Source organism: Diabrotica undecimpunctata, chromosome 7 (assembly GCF_040954645.1).
Source record: "Diabrotica undecimpunctata isolate CICGRU chromosome 7, icDiaUnde3, whole genome shotgun sequence".
Lineage (NCBI taxonomy): Eukaryota > Metazoa > Arthropoda > Insecta > Coleoptera > Chrysomelidae > Diabrotica > Diabrotica undecimpunctata.
The window spans coordinates 60,759,272-60,780,282 of NC_092809.1; the positions used below are offsets into that span (position 1 = coordinate 60,759,272).

The window sequence follows — 21,011 nt, forward strand, 5'->3', positions numbered from 1 at the left end:
TTTTCTACAACTGCATATTTTTTATTACTAAGCTGTTTTTTGCTGCTAATCCTACATTCTTTGTCCATTTTCATTAGTTTCTTCAGGTGATTGAATTATACTTCTTTCTTTCTTGGTTCTTTTCCTATTTTCACATTGTAGTTCTCGAGAATTATCTTTTTATGATTTTATATTTTATTAAACTCTTCTGCTAAAAATACATAGAATCTCTGCACTCATCATCCTTTTCTGCTGTCGGTGTATTGCTTTCGTTTCTATTTTTTCATATTCTTTGGTAGGTGAATCGTTTCGCCATTTCGCTAAATCGTAATGCTCTAATGGCAGTGCGTTAGAATTTTGCCCCGGTGAAAAAAAGCCTAACCTAGTACCTAGTAGTTTAAACTTCTACTTCTAATGAATTTGCTGCTTAGACCAGAATACGCTGGTGACCGGCACATGGTGGAGCAGTACAGTATATAATAGATATATATATATATATATATATATATATATATATATATATATATATATATATATATATATATATATATATATATATATATATATATATTCGCCAGCTTTGCTTGAATATTTTATTTTTCATAAAAGGTTAAATATTCAAACACATTTTTTTGCAAATATTTAATGATTTTCTAATCTGACTTAATTTTATAGCAATTTAAAATTAGGCCTCTAAAATTATGAAATGTATTATTGTTTCTTGGTAACATCTGTTTTGTTTTAATGCTTTTTTTAAGTTGATGAGAATAACTATTAAAAGTGACTCATTAGATAAATATCAGGAAGTCAGATTAGAATATAAAATGACTTTAAAAAAAACATTCCATTCGAAGTAGGTATTTGAGAAATTCGTTTCTTACAGGGTAATACAAAAGTGTACTATTTTATTAGCAATTAATTTTCCATAAAAACGTGGTATTCGATATTTTAGTATCTCAAGATGTTGGTTGATAGGCAGTATTCACATTTTAAAATCTTTTTGAAGATTTCCGAATTAAATTGCATCAACAAAAATGTAACTAAAAAATAATTATCTTCTTCAATTACTATTACCACTGTGTTAATGAATTATGGATTAGTTTTAATGTTTATCTTTTGTGGTGTGTAAAAGCTACCTAGAAATAATCCAGCTTTTAAGTCCCTCAAAACTATTTATTCAGGCTGAATCAACCAGGGGCGTTTAGATATTCTAAAACTTTGTTTTCACTGTCGCCAGGTGTAGAACCCGGGCCTTCTACGTCGATATACTGGGAATTTATCTATATGTTCATCATCGTTTTTGGCGGGCCTTACTTACATCAGCGGTTATTTTTACATATTTTATATAATTCTTCCAGTGTGTTCCTTCATTTTTCGGTTTTGGACTTTGGCACTATTCTTACAAGTTTGTCAAGCGATAAGAAGACTCATCACTCTGAGTCTTCTTATCGCTCGAGCTTAATTTTTGAGGCTTAGTATAAACAGGAGATATAAAGTTCTGCAGTCGCTAGGAAGCGTTTTTACTAGCTCTGTGAAGGCTCGAATCCAGTTTTATAAGTCTGTAATCTAGTTTTCTCGAGAAACCATGCCAGCGGTCCTTCCTGAAATAAATCTTTTGAAATATACGGTTTCTCAGTTTACTTCACCCTATTAGACTATGTTGTGTTCTATAATTTGGGCTCATAAGTGATTTTGCTTCTTAGATCAGCTATTCTTTCGCTAACAAAATGTTATCTATCCGTTTGTCATCCCCCGATTTGGTCAGTCATCAGACAGCAACATCTCCCCTTCCCCCAATCACGATCTTGTATTTTTAGTCGTTTCATCTATCTTTATACATCTTCATATCTCATTGGTCAACATTTCATTGTCGTTTTAACAAGTTAGAAAAACATCCATTTGTGGTTTAACGATGATTTAATCCCTATACCGCTTTTCTAAAACTTGTTTCATATTGTTTATCTTTGGTCTACTCTTATCCAGTGGTTTCGCACCCAGAGTCCTGGATCAGCAGAAGAAAAAATGCAAAGAAAAGAAAAAAGGCTTACCTGAAAAACATTTCAACCAAGACACAAGAGGCATAAGATAATTAAAAGTCAATAAGAAACGAAGCACATGTAAGAAGAATAAAAAAAAAATGATCACGGAACGTTTTTTGAAAGAAATAGAAACTATGACCGATAACGCACAGAAAAGGATACTTGGATTGACTATCTAAAGAAGCTCTATGCAGAGGAAGAACAAATTACGCTAGAATCGGAAACACCAGAAATTACCACAAATAAAGAAGTTAATATAAATACACAGGTGTTCTAAAAACACTTAAAAAGCAGAAGAACAGAAAAGCTGCAGGTAAAGGTGGAATACCAAACGAATTACTGAAGTGTTGTGGAGCAGCAATGACGGAACAATTAACAAAATTATAAAACACAACATACCGGAAGAATGGAGAACTAGCGAGCTAATTATACTATTAAAAAAGAAGATACAGAGCAGCCAGAAAACTACATAAGTATTCCTTGTTAACTGCACTAAAACTTACAACTAAAATTTTGCAAGGACTAATGTATCAGAGGATAAGTTTAACATATGGGCAACAGAGGTTTAGTACTGGAAGATCATGCACAGATGCAATATTCGTTAAAGCAATTTGCTGAGAAATCACTAGAGTAAAATAGACCAGTATTTCTGTGTCTGATTGACTTAAAGAATTTGACAGAGTTCTTTATAATAGATAAATTCACCTAAATATTATAAAAACTATTGAAAACATGTACCAAAATAAAAAAAAAATGGACGTCAGAACAGATGGACAACTTAGCAGAACCTGTAGACATGGGTAGCGGAATAAAACGGATGGACTAATTGAGCAATGTTCTTTAACTCAATCATGGATGACATCAAAAGTAGTGTGAAAAAAAAGGAAGAGTATACAGAATGGGAAAAAATACTATGTTACGCAGACGACGCAATATGGATAGCCCACGATGAAGATAGACTGCAAAGACTAGTTCACAGTTTTAACATAGGTCAAAAGAATTTAATGTAATCAACTCAGAAAACTAAAACAATAGTAATCAGCTAAGAACCAGATGTAAAATAGAAATCGATGGCATCAGTACTTATTGAACAAGTAATGAAAATAAAATATTTTGGAATTACACTGTCCAGCTATGGAGACCTGGACAATAAAGTGAGATATCAAGTACAAAATGCAAATAGGATGCCTTAATAACAGTATATGGCGAAACCGACATATTAACACTGAAATGAAGTCGAGAATTTATAAAGCCACTGTAAGAGCAATAGTGACATTTATCAGAAACGAGACCCAACACAGCCACAACACAAAGGCTATTGGAAACGGCGGAGGTGAAAGTACTGAGAAGAATTACAGGAAATTCGTTGAGAGATCGAAAGAGAAGTGAAGATATTAGTATTAGTAGATGTAAGTGTATAAATGAATGGGCACTAAACAGAAAAAAGAATGGAATAATCACATTAGAAGAATGGGGGAGACCCGTGTTGTCAAAATAGCAAAAGATGAATCGCCAACCAGTAGAATAAGTACCTGACTACCGCGCAAAAGATGGAGTGACAACCTTCCATAGAGGTATTAATTCGCGGATGTCCAAGCAGAATTACTTATGGAAGAAGAATATCACATTTGTTTTTATCACAAAGGTTCGATAACATAGCTTCGTTATCCTAAAAGAAATTGAAATCATCATCGGGGTTGGTCTCTAAAGAGAACGTCAATTTTTTTATATTCATTAATTTACAATTCCTCGTTAATAATAGTTCTGTACAGATTTTTTTCAATTAAATCGTCGTCATTAGGGTTGATTTTGGAAGAATCCATTAATTTTTCTCATTTATTATCTTTACAACTCCTCGTTAGTGATTCCGTGGTAACAGTATTCTCCGACCGGAACGTTTGACTGTCAAATAAATTTCGAATTTAGGTTAGTAAATTTCGAAAATGTTTAAAGAATTTCTCATGTATCTGGTATTATTCTCTGAAGAAATTGAGAAATTGTGACATCGCAAATCAACAGAACAACATTATGTATTTCATACTAGTGCCTTTATAGGATTTAATCTAAAAGTCCTTAGCAATCTTCTGATTTTATTATCATTAATCTAATTATCCAAATCACATCAGTTCGTGCCGTTTTTTTTTTTGGTAAATATGGTCATGTTGTATAGTCGATTTGTTATTACCATGATATACCTACTTCAAAAATATTTTTTATGGAAAGAGACATCTATTATCAAGTTTTTTCTAACACAAACAAAGTAATAATCATTTCAAACACAGTCATAACATTTTATTGAAAAAATAACCTGGAACTGATAAAACCAATATCAGTTTATATTTTCGTTTTTTTTTAATGGATTTAAAAATATTTTCTTATGCAGTGACATTGGGCAATATCTTTTTATTTACTCGAAACATGATTATGTTCCTATAATAAAGAAAACCGTTATTTTCAAGCCATTGTTAAAAAGTTTCTTGTGCTTATAATTTTTTACGAGAGTAATTTTATTAAATATGTTTTTTTAATTATACGTTTTATATGGAGTAAAAACATATTTGATGTAATATATTTTTATACACTCAGAAAAATTTTTATCACTACCTGCGATTTACTTACCATAGTCTGTATGAAAGTTCTATGTATCTGTTTATACTTACTTCGCTTTAATAAAGCTCATCAGAAGAGCTATCCATAGGCGTTCTCAACGTGAAAAATAAATCTTTCCTGTCTTTAAGAAGCAACAATAAAATGGATTCGAAATGGACGCAATAGCGACATCTGATATTAAATCCGTAAAATAGTTTCGAAACACAATTCAGATATCTGCCTTAATCTGAGCCTTCTAAAAATTGCAAGGCATAGCAGACGTTGATAAAGATGTTAATAGAGACATGGGGAATCTAAAATTTGCATTCCACGACATGTCTCCTCAACTAAGCAGAAATTGGTTTCTTGTACTCATACAGAGTAGATCCGAATAAAATGAAAAAGACAGTCAAGATTTCATTTCACGTACAAAGCGTCTATGTATCTGTTTATACGTATTTCGCTTTAATAAAGCTCATCAGAACAGATATTCATAGGCGTTCTCAACGTGAAAAATAAATCTTTCCTGTCTTTAAGAAGCAACAATAAAATGGCTTCGAAACGGAATATTACTTTGTCATTGTAAATAAAAAAGTTATAGCAGTCTATGATTAAAATTTTCGTTAAAAAGCGAATTGATTTATTTATAAGAGTTTTAAACAAAATTGGGTTGTAAACGGTGGCAGTTTTTAGTTAATGAAAGTTATAGAAAAATGAAAAACAAACATTTCAAGCATTGGTAAATGTTTCTATGTTCATTTTTTGACAAAAGATTGAAAATGAATTTAGGCGCGCCCGCGCCCGCATTCGTTGCGAGCTGGCCTTTGGCCTCAGAGCGCGTTATTAAAAGTTCCGTATCTTGGTCAAAAATGAATGCACCAAAGCTTAAATTTTGCACGAAATTGCTGTAACTTCGGTTCTAACAATCTGATCAAAGTTTACCAAACGCCATTTTGTCATTTTTTCATAAGGAACAATTTTCATAGTTTAGCAGATACAATCATTTAAACAATTAAATTGTTAACAACAATTTATCTGACAAGTTTTCAGCCTGGTACCGAGTGAATACTCAACTCCCTCTGGCTCGAGACTAAATGTTTGTCGTTTAACGTAAAAATTAAGGCTATCGAGGATGCTGATACATATGGATCAGAAGCATGGACTCCTAAAATCATCGAAGACGTAAAATCTTTGAAGAGGTTTATGAAACGGAATATGAACACGCAGATACAACTTTGGGCTACAGAACATGTTGTGGGAAAGACTATTGTTGCCCATGCAGCATTAGTTACGATAAAATGGAATGACGCAAGATGACGAGAAAATAAGTATGTACTTACAACGGGAAAACTCAGAACAGTATGGCACAGGATATTTAAGAAACCTATAGAACGCGATTAGCAAAATATACACTGAAAAGTGGGACGAGTCGCAAGGTCCCGAAGGGCACGAGCTCGAGTTGCTTTTAAAAAAATGTATTTGCAGCCGTGACATCAATCTACTCTACTGATATTCTCAGGTGTAATTATGCTCAGTATACTAATTTAAGAGGCCGATGTAACCTTAGAGATGCCCTGTGTAAAAGAACTAAAAGTTTTCGGAATGTGGATCGTCAGTCTCAAACAAAAAAAAAACTAAACAAACAGAAATCATACCATAAAAAAATAAAATTAGAATACTTAGAGAATATGCTCTGTAGTACAAATTGCTTTAGCTTATTGTAAAGGATAAGATTAATGGTCAAAAGTGTACAAGTCTTCATAGAAACTTCTTGGATAACAAATTTACGGCATTGGTATGGAACCAGTACAATAACACTTTTAAGAAAGGCATGAGACAGGTCTAAATGGGGTTAATGATTGCCAATTTTGACCTAAAAAAAAGTGGTATAAGGAATTAAAATAGTTTTCCGCCAAATGTGCTGTTTAATATCAAAACAAGGGTATAAGTTAATTCTGGAGTTCAATGGACGTTTGCCCTTATATTTTATATGTTTATATAATGAAATTTATATTCTCTTATTTGCCTCATTTCTACAGATTGATACTATATCTTCCAAGGAGAAAATTATCTCTATCAAGAATTTTAACTGTTAGGGGTAGTCATATGTAGTGTCCAATTATTTGTTTGGTCTGTATTACAAACTGCTGAGATATATAAACATCTATTATATCCACAAGAAGTGTTTCCCTCTCGATTCAATGAGGGATTTCAGTTGTTTTGTAATAATATCTGGTCTTATCGCCGACGTATACGAATACATAATGGTGTATTTTATTTACATATTACACAGAGAATAAAACTATATTTGTTTTTCTCGTTTTATAATGACTAGGTCTTAAGCATCTCGAGTCTACTCGTGCCATTTTTCATTTAGAATTACTTCTTTCTTGTCTTTTTTCTAATTTACAACCATAGAATATAACTTTTCTTGTCGCAAAAAACTATATCTCCCTAAACATAGTGTCCGCTTCGTTTAGTAAAATAAATTTTTGATCAACTGTCTCAATCTTGCTGATTCTGTTGTATTCCTAGGCGGAAGTTTCAATGGTTATTTTATTTAAGCAGTAGCGGATTCTTTGTGAACTACAAAAAGCATACCAAACCTGTTTTATTATCTCTTAACAGCACTTGGAAAGCTGTAACTTTCTCCACTTACTTTTTATCTCGTGCGAATCCTAATTATTTCTGGATCTTGGTCCTAGGACCTTCGTACCAAAGCATGTCCTTTGTGATTTTCTGTAGCGTTGTGGTTTGCAGTTATATCACTAATATTCTGTTCAAGAATATGACTACATTGTTTACAGATTGTGTTTAGGATCGGCTTCTCGTGCTCAGCATACAATATGGTCGTATATAGTAGTGAAATGAGATAGTCAGGTAACTCTTAGTTGCTGGACATTCTTTTTGGAAATTTTTTGTTGGTTATTGGGTTCTGAGTCCTCGGTTTTATTATTTTTGTTTTTTTTTTTCTATTCTGGTCAATTGAACATGGGATGAATAAGAATAACTACAGAGGTTCGAATATAGATTTAAGACCTAAAATGGAAGTAGATATGTCCTCGTACATTCAGTAGATCGTTGGTGATAGTTATTTTTAAACATTCTACTCTTAGAGGTTTGTTCACGGTGTACATGCCTGTACTTTGCATGGTACTGTTCTTTTGGTCCCCTGTCAGCAATTTGCTTAGCTCAAACCGCATCACCACATTAAGATCCAATAGCACTATGGAGTCAATTAATATATTTAGATATCTTTTTTGTTTATGAGACCTATGTCGTGTTCGTTTTTCGAAGAATGATTTCTTACCATTTACATTATCAGCTATATCTTCGCCTTTTAGAGATCGGATTTTCCTAGTGGTCGACGGGTATTGGCTTTGTCTTCGAGTACCGCTCGTAACAAGCTCTCTTCATTCGTTTTATATGATCATACTAGAAAAGATAGGCATCTGGATAAAAGTGTAACTTTATTTAAAAAAAAAAAATCCACAAAGAAAATAATTCCTGCAGCTGGCTGTATACCACGTATCACAAAAAGAGGTTAATCTTTGTATATGGGTATATTTTATATAAAATATAAATGTATAAAATATACCCATATACAAAGATTAACCTTCTTTTTTTTTAACTTTATTTGCTGATATTTTAGCTTGCTGAATCAAGGCTGCTAGGGTTTAGCACAAGTGAATACTAGAGCACCAGAAGAAATTCTGGGAACAAGAAAGGCAAATATAAACTGTGTACAGAGAAAATAGACGCATATTATATAGAAGTATGGAAACACCTAAAGATCACATTAGATATGTGGAAGTAAGAAATAAGCTAAAGATTAAGGACCATAAAAGATGCATGAAGGACATTGAACACGACTTTTATGGTAGTCAAAAAGACCGATAAATGAATATAAGTCTATAAATACACTAAAATCAAAAGAATGTAAAAATTTATTTCAAAATCATGTTGAAAACGTAATACGAAAGTTAAAAAACCGAAAAGCGTCAGAAGAAGATAAAATTACAAAAGGGCAAGTAAAATATGAAGGACCATGATCAAACGAAATAACAAAAAGTTTCGAGAGTGGAAAACAAGCATTACTACATGGTAAGGTACAGAGGAACCATAGGTTTCCAATCGAAGTCAGAAAAGTGGCAACCGCTGCAAGTGCATTAAGAGTCATGGTGTGGGGAAACAAGCAAGGGTTCATAAAACCTGCATTCGACCAATAGTTACATATGCAATAGAAACAAAAAAATACAACAGGCCCTAAGAACAGCTGAGCTAAATACGATTAAGATATATAGTAGGAAAAACTAGACGTGATCGAATAAGAATCGAAGATATCATGCAAAAATGTGCCCAAGGTGTATTGAGATGGGAAGAGAACGAAGAAGAAATTCCCTATAACGAGAATGGGAGAAGAGAATTGCAAACATCGTAAAAGCCGGCAAACCAAGTAAAAGAAGACCCTCAGGCAGACCACTAAAGAAATAGAAATGGCAAGACAGCTGATCTTCAGAATCACAGATAAGACTAAATATTGTCAAGTTTTTACAGGTCATAGAACTAACATATATGAAAAGGAAGAATGTACATAAACTACCTTGTTTATGTTTTTTCCGGATATCGACTGCTATTACTTAATTATAGTAGTATAAAAGTATATGAACCCGGTAGTATATAATAAAGATAGTAAGCTGTGTAACGTCCCTAATGTCTAATGTTGTTTGACTAGGTATTCATTTTATGAGACGTTAACCAAAGCAGCAATCATTAAACCAGGAACGTTTAACCGGTGTAACGCCTTGGTGGCGCAATGCTAAGAGCTTTAAATTACCGAGTTGGGGTCGTGAGTTTAAATCCGGCCCGGATGATAACTTTTATTAAAAAGAAATCCTCGTCGGATAGGTATTCACCCGTGGTACCGCAGTCGTTCGGATATAGTAAGTAATTCTTTGTAAAGAAAATGATGCCGACTTTACTTAGTAACTAGGCATTTACTCCACATACGAACTATAAATTAACCTTAATATCATAGGCAACTGGCTACATGACTGATTATCCAAGCCATAAAATAAAAAAAAAAACGTCCGGTTGGTGGTCAAACTCGCGACTGATTAAAAAGTAAGCCTTTTAAGTCATTCACATTTGATTTGTTTCATGTCAGAATTATTTTTTATGTAAACATTTAATTTTTATTGGATTGAGTGGTACGAATTAGCAATATAGTTTAAAAACTAATTTGTACAACTAAAAACTTTCTAACTTATGTATTGGATAAATATTAACATCTACACTTCAAGTGCGCTTACATGCTTTTACCCAATACAATTAAATTAGGGCTATTTTTGATATCCTAATACATATTTTTTATTTTTGTTTCCTGCTCTGAATGATATCCTCTTTTGCAGTTAATGAGCAAATTAGCTCCATTACTTGGCCGGGATGTAACGGAACGTGTATTCCTCGGGAGGTTCATAGACTTATGCTCCAGTCCAATATTTCACATCCGTACAGTTTGTGCGGCATATTTTGGAAATTTCTCCGCCGTAATCAGCCACGATTCGGTCGAGAAAATATTGGTTAGTTTTTATTTTTTATATATATTTTTTAATTTTTTAAAACCAAATGTTGAACAAATCTTTGAATTTTTTTATATCTTACTTTAAGTTAAAAATTTTCGATGGAAATTGATATAGTTATCATATAATTAAGCAGTGAAAACAATTTTAAGAATGTTCACGAAATTCGGTAATGAAATCATTTATTTCAGCAAAAATGCTTCTTGTCAAATGAACTATTTCATTTAGAAGAATAATTAGCAAGATTATTGTCAAGATCATTGAATTAGTATTTTGCGTTTAGTTTAATAATGTTCCTGATTTTATCCTAATCATCAACACTACCAATGCATTAGGATTATGGCATCTGCCTGGCGTATTTTATATTAATATGAAGCTGGATATATTTTTTTATTCTTTGTTTATTATTTACCCAGAAAGTATTCTTTTGTTTTTCACGATTTTTTGTTTCAAAAACCTGTTTTTGTTTTATTTATCTTTCTGCTTCGTATATTATTCTTTTCTACTCCATCCAACCATCATTTTCATCCCAAATTGGTCACTCTTAATAATCTTAATGTTTTTTTTAACACACAAACTTATTCCAATTTTCTCTATAGATTTCTTCAATTTTTTTTCATTTCGAATTACAATTACATAATTAGGTAAAAGAAATAAAATAAGACTTACTCACAATCAATTGGTTGATGTGAATTGAGTGAAATGGACTCACACAAGCAACACATTCATAATTACATAATTATTATTTTCTTGCTAACTCTTTTTAATATTGGTATGTTCATGCAAAGTCTCTCATTATTATCGTTTGTATCAAAATGTATGCATCTACCCAATTTATTATGGAAATCGACAGGTATCAACTATCGTAATATCAGATAAGGAAGTTCTGTGTAAAAGAAAAATAAATAAAAATAAATCGTTCTCAAAGCGAAGAACTCCATGATTTTGTACAGAAGTGAAGGAAAAATATACAGAAAAGAAAAAAGACTCACATGAAATACATGTCACCCAAAATACAAGAAGCGTACGATAATTATAAGACAATAAGAAACGAAACATGCATTTGTAAAAATAATAAAAACTGATTGCTGGAAAAGTTTTTCGAAAGAAATGGAACATGATTTTTATGGTCTGCAAAAGGAAATATGGCGCTTTATAAGAGGTCACAGAACGGATGTAAAGGAACTAATAGAACCAAATACACATAGAAAAGGATACATGCATTTACTATCTAAAAAGCTCTGTGCAGAAGAAGAACAAATTACACCAGAACCGGAAACACTAGAAATTACCACAAATGAAGAAAATATAAATACACAGGAGGTTCGAAAAACACTTGAAAAGCTGAAGAACAGAAAAGCTGCAGGTAAAGACGGAATACCCAACGAATTACTGGAGTAGCAATGACCGAACAATTAACAAAATTATCAAGCATATGCCGGAAGAATGAAGAACTACCACTAATTCTACTATTCAAAAAACGAAATAAAAAACAGCCAGAAAACTGCAGAGTCAAATACTACCCTAAAACTAAAATTTGACAAGAACTAACGAATCAGAGGATAAGTTTAGCAGATGAAGTACAAGGTTTTCATACTGGAAGATCATGTACAGATGCAATATTCGACAAAGCAAATTACTAAGAAATCACTAGAGTATAATAGACCAGCATTTTTGTGTCTGATTGACTTGAAGAAAGCATTTGACAGAGTCAGACTGAAATATGTAATCCGTCTCCTGTACAATAGAGAAGTTTCCCAGAGATATTAAAAACTATTGAAAACATCTACCAAAACAACAAAATGGAAGTAAGAATAGATGGATAACTTACAGAATCTCAAGACATAGGCAGCGGAATAAGACAGGGGGACTCATGGAGCACTATACTCTTAAATTTAATCATGGATGAAATCATTAAAAGTGTCAACAAAGGAGGATATGGAATGGGAAACAAAGAAGTAAAAACACTCGGTTATGCAGAAGACGCAATATTGATAGCCCAAGATGAAGATAGTCTCCAAAGACAAGTCCACAGATTTAAGATAGAGCAAAAGAGTTTAATATGACAATCCCCAACTCCGAAATCCAAAACAATAATCAGCGAAGAACCAAACAGATAAAATAGAAATCGATAACATCATTATTAACCAAGTAATGAAAATAAAATACCTTAGAATTACACTTTCCAGCTATGGAGGTCTGGACAAAGAAGTGAGAGATCAAGTACAAAAAGCAAATAGACTATGAAGATGTCTTAATAACATTATATGGCGAAACCGACATATTAACACTGAGATAAAGTTAAGAATTTATAAAGCCAGCCTAAGACCAATAATGTGCATAAGAAACAAGACTTGACACAGCCACAACACAAAGACTATTTGAATCGGTAGAGATAAGTACTGAGAAGAATTACAGGAAATACGCTGAGAAATCGAAAGAGAAGTGAAGACATTAGAAAATGCAACGTTCAATGTATAAACGAATGGACACTAAAACAGAAAAAAAAAATGGAATAGCCACATACGCAGAATGGTCAAAATAGCAAGAGATAAATTACCAATCAGTAGAAATATGGGAACTTTGATAAATGAAACCAATGATACTACTGCAGAAATAAACAGGCGAATAGAGATTGCCAAAGCAGCATTTATACGGATAAAGCCACTCATAACGTGCGGAAATGCTCGAATGGTACATAGTACAGACTACGCACCATTCGATGTTATATTTTTTCAATATTATATGGAGCTGAGACTTTTAAAAAAAGTCGAGGCTTTCGAAATCAGGTTAAATCCCAGAATATTAAAAATATCATGGACTGATAGAATTAGAAATAAAGAAGTACTGTAGAGGGTTGGTAAAAAAACAGAACTAATTACTACTATACAAACAACAAAACTGAAATACCTAGGTCACTTGTAAATGGTACCAAAATATTAAATTTTGAGACTCAGAATACAGGGAAAGATTCAAGGAAAATCTGTTGGCCGAAGACAGAATTCTTGGTTGAAAAATATACGTGATTGGTATCAATGCAGATCGATTGATTTGTTTAGAGCTGCAAGTTCAAACATAAAAATAGCCATTATGATTGCCAACCTCCGTACGAAGACGGCACTCTTAAGAAGAAGTATCGGACGATCGCGCAAAAGATGGAGTGACAATATCTTCCATAGCGGTATCAATCCGTCAATGAACAAGCAGAATTGCTTATAAAGAAGAAGAAGAAGAAGGTATCAAGTAGCAAAAATAAGTACTGAACAGAACACTCCTATAAATATAAACAAGTGTGAGGAGACAAGGTCACAACAAGGAGTGAGACAAAGGTGACACCTTTATTCAGAAGAACTAAGGAAGTCCTAATCGAAACATACAAAAAATATTGTAGGTATTGCTGTAACCGTGTGAACATCAAATATGCCGCTGGCTCCTTAGTACTGGCTAACTACAGTTAGGACTTGGACATTTTAAATTGAATGATATAATATCGCACACTTGAGATCAATATGGACTACAACTCGATTTTAAGAAAACTAAACCCAAACAACTTTTATAAAAATGATTAAAATCCTTTGCAGCCACGACCTTATTCCTTACCTATTGACTTATTTCTTCAGTACTATCATATGTAGTAGAAGCGTGAATTTTAAGTGGGGCTAGGCTTTTTTTATTCGGAAGCCTATTATAAAACCTTCATCATCTTCCCTTTATTCATGTTACCCATTCCAGAGTTCTGGAACCCAGTGCCAGCTTGTGGTCAATGTGAAGCTCCAGTGTAAGTTGAGATATAGAACTAAAGCAAGAACTAAGTTATTCTTGGGTCCATTTCTGTTCTGCATATTGTAATTCCTATTTTTGTGTTCTTGTTTGCTTAATACAACAATTTTGCTTAAACATCATACATACTAGTAAAGTTCTAGAAAGATTTTACATCTATTTTTGTAGACAACCGATCATTTATTTGATAATTAAAATTTTACGTTTTACAAAATAAGAACATCATAAGGTCAACAGATACACCAATAAACCTTAAATTATATCAAAACTGACGAATTAGTTGACTTGAGAATGATTTGTTGATACAGAATTCGCTATGATGATATATAAAAATATAAGATTTCGGTCGTTGTTTGGTACTGTTACCTTTACTTGTTAAGTAAGTTTTGTGAACATTTTTAAAATAATATCCATCACTGTTTTATTTACAAACCATAGTATTGTTTAACATAAAATAATAATTATTTTGTATTTCAAACCTATGACCAAATTTTATCTTTAAACCTTTGTAGGTGCCAAAATACCTTACACTATGCACAGACGACGTATGGGGAGTCAGAAAGACTTGCGCAGAAGCCATAACTTATGTGTCGTGTGCATGCAGTCAGAACACAAGAACTCTCAAATTAGCTCCAACTTTTGGCGTCCTACTTAAAGATGACTGTCGATGGGTTAGAGTTTCGGCTTTCCACTCTTTAGGTCCTTTTATATCAACTTTTGCCAATCCGCCCATAACCAAAATGGATTATAGTAACAACGGAGATTTGGTTTTAGTTAATGGAGAGGGTGCGGAGTTTATGTAAGTTTTGATTTTGCTTGTAATGAAAGTATCGTGGTTATGATTCTTATTAGTATGGAGTTACGTAGGGAAAATTGTATTGACATTTAGAAACTTTGGAAAGAATTTAATATGTTTGAACTGGAGGATATTAGGGACATCGTGAAAAAACGAAGGCTCAAGAAGGATGTAGATAATGTGGTAGAGAGACAAACTAATTTCTTGCGGCAAATTTTTAACTTACCTGGACATGAACTAAGGTATCGTAGATATTAATAAGCTGCAATGCCAAACACTGTATACTTCACAGTTAATTCAATGACCCGTGTACGGTTGGTAACCGTACAACTGGCAAGGCTAACCCACCCCACCTAAATTCTCCTGATTTCTTCCTCTAGCAGTTCTACCACACCCAATAATCAACTGATGATATCGCTCGCCTCTACTCCGGTCTCCCGCAAAAAAGGAACAGTCCCTTTGAAGAAGCTAAAGCCTAAACGAAGTAATCATAACTCGTTCTGGTTTTTCGTAGTATAAGACCTTTTATCTAACTGTTCATTTAGTTTACTGTGTTGATCTCCCAATACATAAAGTGAAAATTATTGATAGCACTCAACTTTCGAGGAGAGACGACACGATAGTTGAAATACTGTCAGATATTTTAAAAGCATGCCTCAGTGTAACATTCTACCAAAAGAGGAATATGACAGTCTTTTATAAGATCTCCCTTGACTATACTAAATAATACCAATTATAATATACCAATAAGATTTAAATAAAGTTAAAACTGTTTTATTATCTTTAATTTTGAATGTATGTATCAAATTTCAGGATTTCTGTTACAACACCATTATTATCATTGCACGAAAGATTCAGCGTTAATAATCCAAAAGAAGCAAACATTATGATGAATCCGTTAAACTTAGGAGAAATGGATTTGGAAGAGACTGGTTGGATTGAAAAAATCAAAGATGACGATATCCCGGGGAGTTCTTCTGACATACAAAGCGAAGAAAATAGTTCTGAATCTTCCGACACAGTTGCAAATGCTGACGGTAATGTTGAAAACCTAAACGATAAAGGTTCGATAGAAGATCCAAAGACCACCCCAAATGTGATAGTGTGTGATAATATTAGCGAAAAAATAAATAACCAATTAACAGATGCAATGCAAAATATTAAATTAATTGTAAATAATTCTAATTTAAATATTGAACATAGTACAAACGTTAACAATGAACTTAGTCAATTAAATTCGAATGTCACTACAGAAGATAAAATCACTAATACGAATAAAGACACAAATGACAACGAACAAAAGGTAAATATCAATAATAACGGTACTATAGAGGATGATTTGCATTTATTTTACTCACACAATTATTGGTATATTAGTCCTGAGTTGCCTTTAGATCCAGTTTTAGTCTGTGGAGAGGAATCCTCAAACATCTTAAATGGTGCTGGAGATTCAATAGTAAGTACCTTTTTTATTATTATTGGCGACAAGCTACCTTTCAATTTATCTCGTCATCAACTATGACCTAGATAATTTTTATTATTTCTACACAAAATATGTAAATTTTTTGAAAACATTAAGTTGTATTTGAATTTATTGGCGTATCAGAAATAAGTATATGTTTATACATCATTTGGGAACATAACTAACCAACTGTGCAGCTAAATAGGTACTTTGGGTATTGTTTGGGAAAGAAACTGAGCATGCGTATAAATTCAAATTATTTTCTGACGGTTTAAAAATTCTCGTTACTTAAACTGTTATTCTCCTAATTTTTTAAAACTCTATTGATATTCTTCGTCATTACTGCATATATACAGAGTTGGGATAAAGTATGGAACCAAGTAAATATTTTTTAAATGATAGACGTCATTCATGAAATTTTGCATTCAAGTACAATGGCACATAAGGCTTGTATATTCTCAGGAAGTGAACGGCGCGCATGTTAAACATTGAAGTGATTTTTTGGAAGCATAGCTTTCTTATTTCTGGCTACGGATGGAATGCATTGATCAGTGAAATGGATCGCGCAGAGGTGTCAAAAAGATAAAAACAAAAGAAACGCAATTAAATGTAAATCGTGCGACCACACACTACGAGTAGTAAATGCAATCACATGCGTATTTCTTAATAAATTAAACAACTGAAATAAAATAAACTAATCGAATCGGAACCGAATTGAATTGAATCGAATCGAATGAAATGGAATTGAATCGACTCTGATCGAATTTAATCGAATCGAATGCAATCTATTACAGTCGAGTGGAATCGAATGGAATATTGAATTGAATTGAATGGAGTTGAATTTAATTATTGAATTCAATTAAAATTAATTTAATTTAAATTAAAAATCATCACTGGGTGCGTATACGATAAGAAAGCTATGCTTCTCCTTCTCGATCACTCCCTGTGTACCACATCCCGTTTTTTTTTTAATTATTGTGCTCATTGGTCTTAGTAATTCAGTAACCTATTCTTTAACTGTAAAGTAATTTATAGTTGATCGGCTGGATTTTTGCACATTCTCATCATTCGTATTATAGAAAATAAACCAAAACCACTTTATCCCAACCCTTATATTTAATTTACCAGGTAGTGGCAGATTATTAGAATTTAAACTACCGAGCATAACATTAGGATAACCGCGCGATTTACTTTCAAACACTTTTTTGATGAAACAAAAGAATTTTTAACGAAATATGATGACTTGTTTGCAAAAGTATATATCAATAGATAAAAATATAAAAGAAGAGACCGAGAGAAGAGATTTGTAAATCGATATCGAAAAATGCTTGAAACCGTTTCCAGGATAGTAAGGGGGAACTAAAATTACATGAAAGAGAACTCGCCTCCATCAACCCCCTAGGCCCCACCCACCACAACCAAAAAAGTTTAAATTGCAAACTCCTACTTGTGATGCATAATTGAAAAGACTATAAAAAATGATATCCAATGGTGTAAATAATAATTATACAGGGTGAAACAATAATTGTGAAACTTTGGCTTAAATGGAAAATTTAATGAGGTGTTTGTTAAACTACAAATTTGTTAAAAATGTCAATAAGTAAATGTTCAAAGTGGGTTCCGTTGTTTTGTAAACAATAATACAGCCTATTTTCAAATTCTTCACGAACTTCCCCCAAGTGACGCAGATTGAGTTTTATAAACAACTGACTTGAGGTAACCCCATAGAAAAAAAGTCAGGTGGCGGTAAGCCTGGTGACCTCGGTGGCTACTCAATAGGACCTCTCCTTCCAATGCATTGTTGGGATAAGTAGTATGCATCCAGTGCCTAACTGGAGCTGCATGGTGAGGAGGTGCTCGATCTTGTTGGAAGTGCAGCAAATCTTTGTCTAGAGCTAGGTTGCCTTGATCGTCCCTTTGGTTCTCTAATTCATGCACAATTAAAGGTTCGACGGTGTTTTCCAGCATATCGGGATAAATGTCACCACTTAAATTGCCTGGTATGAACAAGGGACCAATTATAACATCGCCTAATATTCCTGCCCAAACATTCAGTTTTTCAGGATATTGTGTGTGACCTCTGAATCGATGCGGGTTCGCATCACTCCAGTACCGACAGTTTTGTTTATTTACATTACCATTCAGCATAAAAGTACATTCCTCAGTGAAACAAATATTTTTTAACATTCTCGGTTCAGCCCCAATTCTTTCAGTCATGAGTTCACAAAACTCAAATCGTCGGTCGATGGATCATCATCTCCTAGTTCTTGAAGAATTTGTGTTTTGTACGGGTGAAACTTATGTAATTTCAATTATTTGTCATTGCAGATACTCGACGTGTTGATACAGTAGGATCATCCTCCATTGCAAAATTTCCAAGGACCTCAATTTGGGATGCTTCATTCAGTAATCTTGGGGCATCCCTTTTTTTATTTTGCACTGATCCTATTTCTCTAAATTTTTCAACTAAATCGCGGACGTACACGTGACTTACATTTTTGTCCGGGTACTTTCATGAAATATTTGAGCTGTTCGTAAATAACATTGATTCTGGGAGGCAAATATGAAAATGATCGGCACGCGTTCAGGTATACTGTAAATCATCGTACATCATACAGTTGAATGACAGCACCGATCGTACATATGATGAAAACTAATGACATCTGAAATTCTCAAATAAATAAAAAATTATTGAATCTGACATAACCCAAAAACAGATGTTTTCAACTTGTTTTGCAAAAACGGCAAATATTACTTATCATTAAAAATAATAGTCTGCGAGATAGCATTACAAATACAAAAGTCATAGCAAGCCGGCTGATATTCACGCCCTATATAATTAATAAACAATAATTATACAGGGTCATTAACACAATCAACAAAAACCTCATTAAATTTTCCATTTAAGCCAACGTCTCATAATTATTGCTTCTCCCTGTGTTATTATTTATACCATTGGAGAGCATTTTTTATAGTCTTTTCAATTATGTATCACAAGTAGGGGTTTGCAATTGAAACTTTTTTGGCTGTGGTGGGTGGGGCCTAGGGGGTTGATGGGGATGAGTTCTCTTTCATGTTATTTTAGTTCCCCCTTACTATCCTAGAAATGGTTTCAAGCATTTTTTGATATCAGCTTTTGTTCGTGATATATAGCCCATTGTATGTTTTAAAATTGACACACTGTATATTTATATATACTTACAAAGCATACCTTAAATTAGATTTTGGATCATGTTTTGTGGAAGATTGTTCCATTCCTGTACAAATATATCGCGAAGTTTTCAAGAATTTGTGGAGGGCCGGCACATGTCTCCGTAAACACCTCCCCATCTGATCCCAAATATGTTCAACGGGATTTAAATCTGGATTGCGACCAGGTCAAACAAATCGCGTAAACTGAACCTCACAAAGATAATCAGTACACGAGCAGTTTGGGGTCGGTCATTACTATGAGTAAATGTTGATTCGTTTCCAACTATAACCATAAATGGTAAAATATGGTCTTCTATATCCAATTCTCGATAAAGATTAACTCGCACAATACAAACCTGAACACTACTCGCCTGGTCGTCATCCTACTCTTTCACGTATCTATGAGTCCGTAATACAAAATCACGATTCATCTGAAAACAATCTTCTTCTTCTTTAAGTGCCATCTCCGCGGCGGAGGTCGGCAATCATCATATCTATTCGGACTTTTGAGACGGCTGCTCTGAAAGGTTCATTTGATGTACATTTGTACCACTCTCTCAGGTTGCGAAGCCATGACATTCTACGCCTTCCTATGCTTCTCTTTCCTTGGATCTTTCCCTGCATAATCAGTTGGATCAAGGTGTATTTCTCTCCTCGTGTAATATGTCCGAGATATTCCAATTTTCTTGTTTTAATTGTATTTAAAATTTCTATTTCTTTATTCATCCTTCTCAGAACCTTTTTGCTTGTGACGTGTTCTGTCCACGATATTTTCAGAATTCATCCATACACCCACACCTCGAATGATTTCAGTTTTTTCATTGATGTAGCGTTCAAGGTCCAAGATTCCCTTCCATAAACCAAAGTCGAAAAAACATTGCACCTCGCCAACCTAACTCTTAGTTCCAATTTGAAATCCCTTGTACATAGCACTCTTATCATTTTGTTGAAATTTGCTATAGCCTTTTCTCTTCTGATTTTGATCTCCTGAATGTAATCATTTGTGAATCATTGTTCCCAGATATGCATATTTGACCACTTGTTCGACGTTGGTTCCGTTTATTAGAAGATTCTCGTTATTTCTTTGAGTTTTCGATATTCTCATAAATTTCGTCTTCTTGACGTTCATTGTTAGACCGTACTCTTTTCCATACTCCGCTATTCTGGTCACCAGTCTCTGAAGATCTTCAATATTTTCGGCTAAGATCACAGTGTCGTCCGCATATCTAATATTGTAATGGGAACTTCATTTACCTTTATTCCACCTGTTTCACCCTCAAGAGCCTTTTTCAAGATCTCTTCGGAGTAGGCATTAAAAAGAATTGGCGACAATACGCATCCCTGTCTCACTTCACGTCTAATTTTAATTTCTTCTGACAGCTGTTCGTTAACACGTACTTTTGCTCGCTGTTTCTAGTATAAATTTGATATGTTTTTGAGGTCGTTGTAGTCAATCTTCTTTGATTTCAGGACATTCATTAATTGTTCATGTCATACTTTATCGAATGCTTTATTATAGTCAATAAAACATGCGTATATATCTTGATTAACGTCCAGGCATCTTTGTATCAGTATATTAAGTGAAAAAGAGC

At 33.4% G+C, this 21,011-nt stretch overlaps 1 protein-coding gene across 3 annotated transcripts in view; it reads left to right on the forward strand.

The window, feature by feature from the left end:
• LOC140445406 (serine/threonine-protein phosphatase 4 regulatory subunit 1-like) overlaps positions 1-21,011 on the forward strand; it is a 462,854-nt gene that overhangs the window by 407,947 nt on the left and 33,896 nt on the right. For all 3 annotated transcript variants that reach the window (XM_072537408.1, XM_072537410.1, XM_072537411.1), the window contains 3 exons: positions 10,019-10,189; positions 14,482-14,768; positions 15,579-16,221. In XM_072537408.1, coding sequence (XP_072393509.1) covers positions 10,019-10,189; positions 14,482-14,768; positions 15,579-16,221 — 1,101 coding nt within the window. The remainder of the gene's footprint in view (positions 1-10,018; positions 10,190-14,481; positions 14,769-15,578; positions 16,222-21,011) is intronic.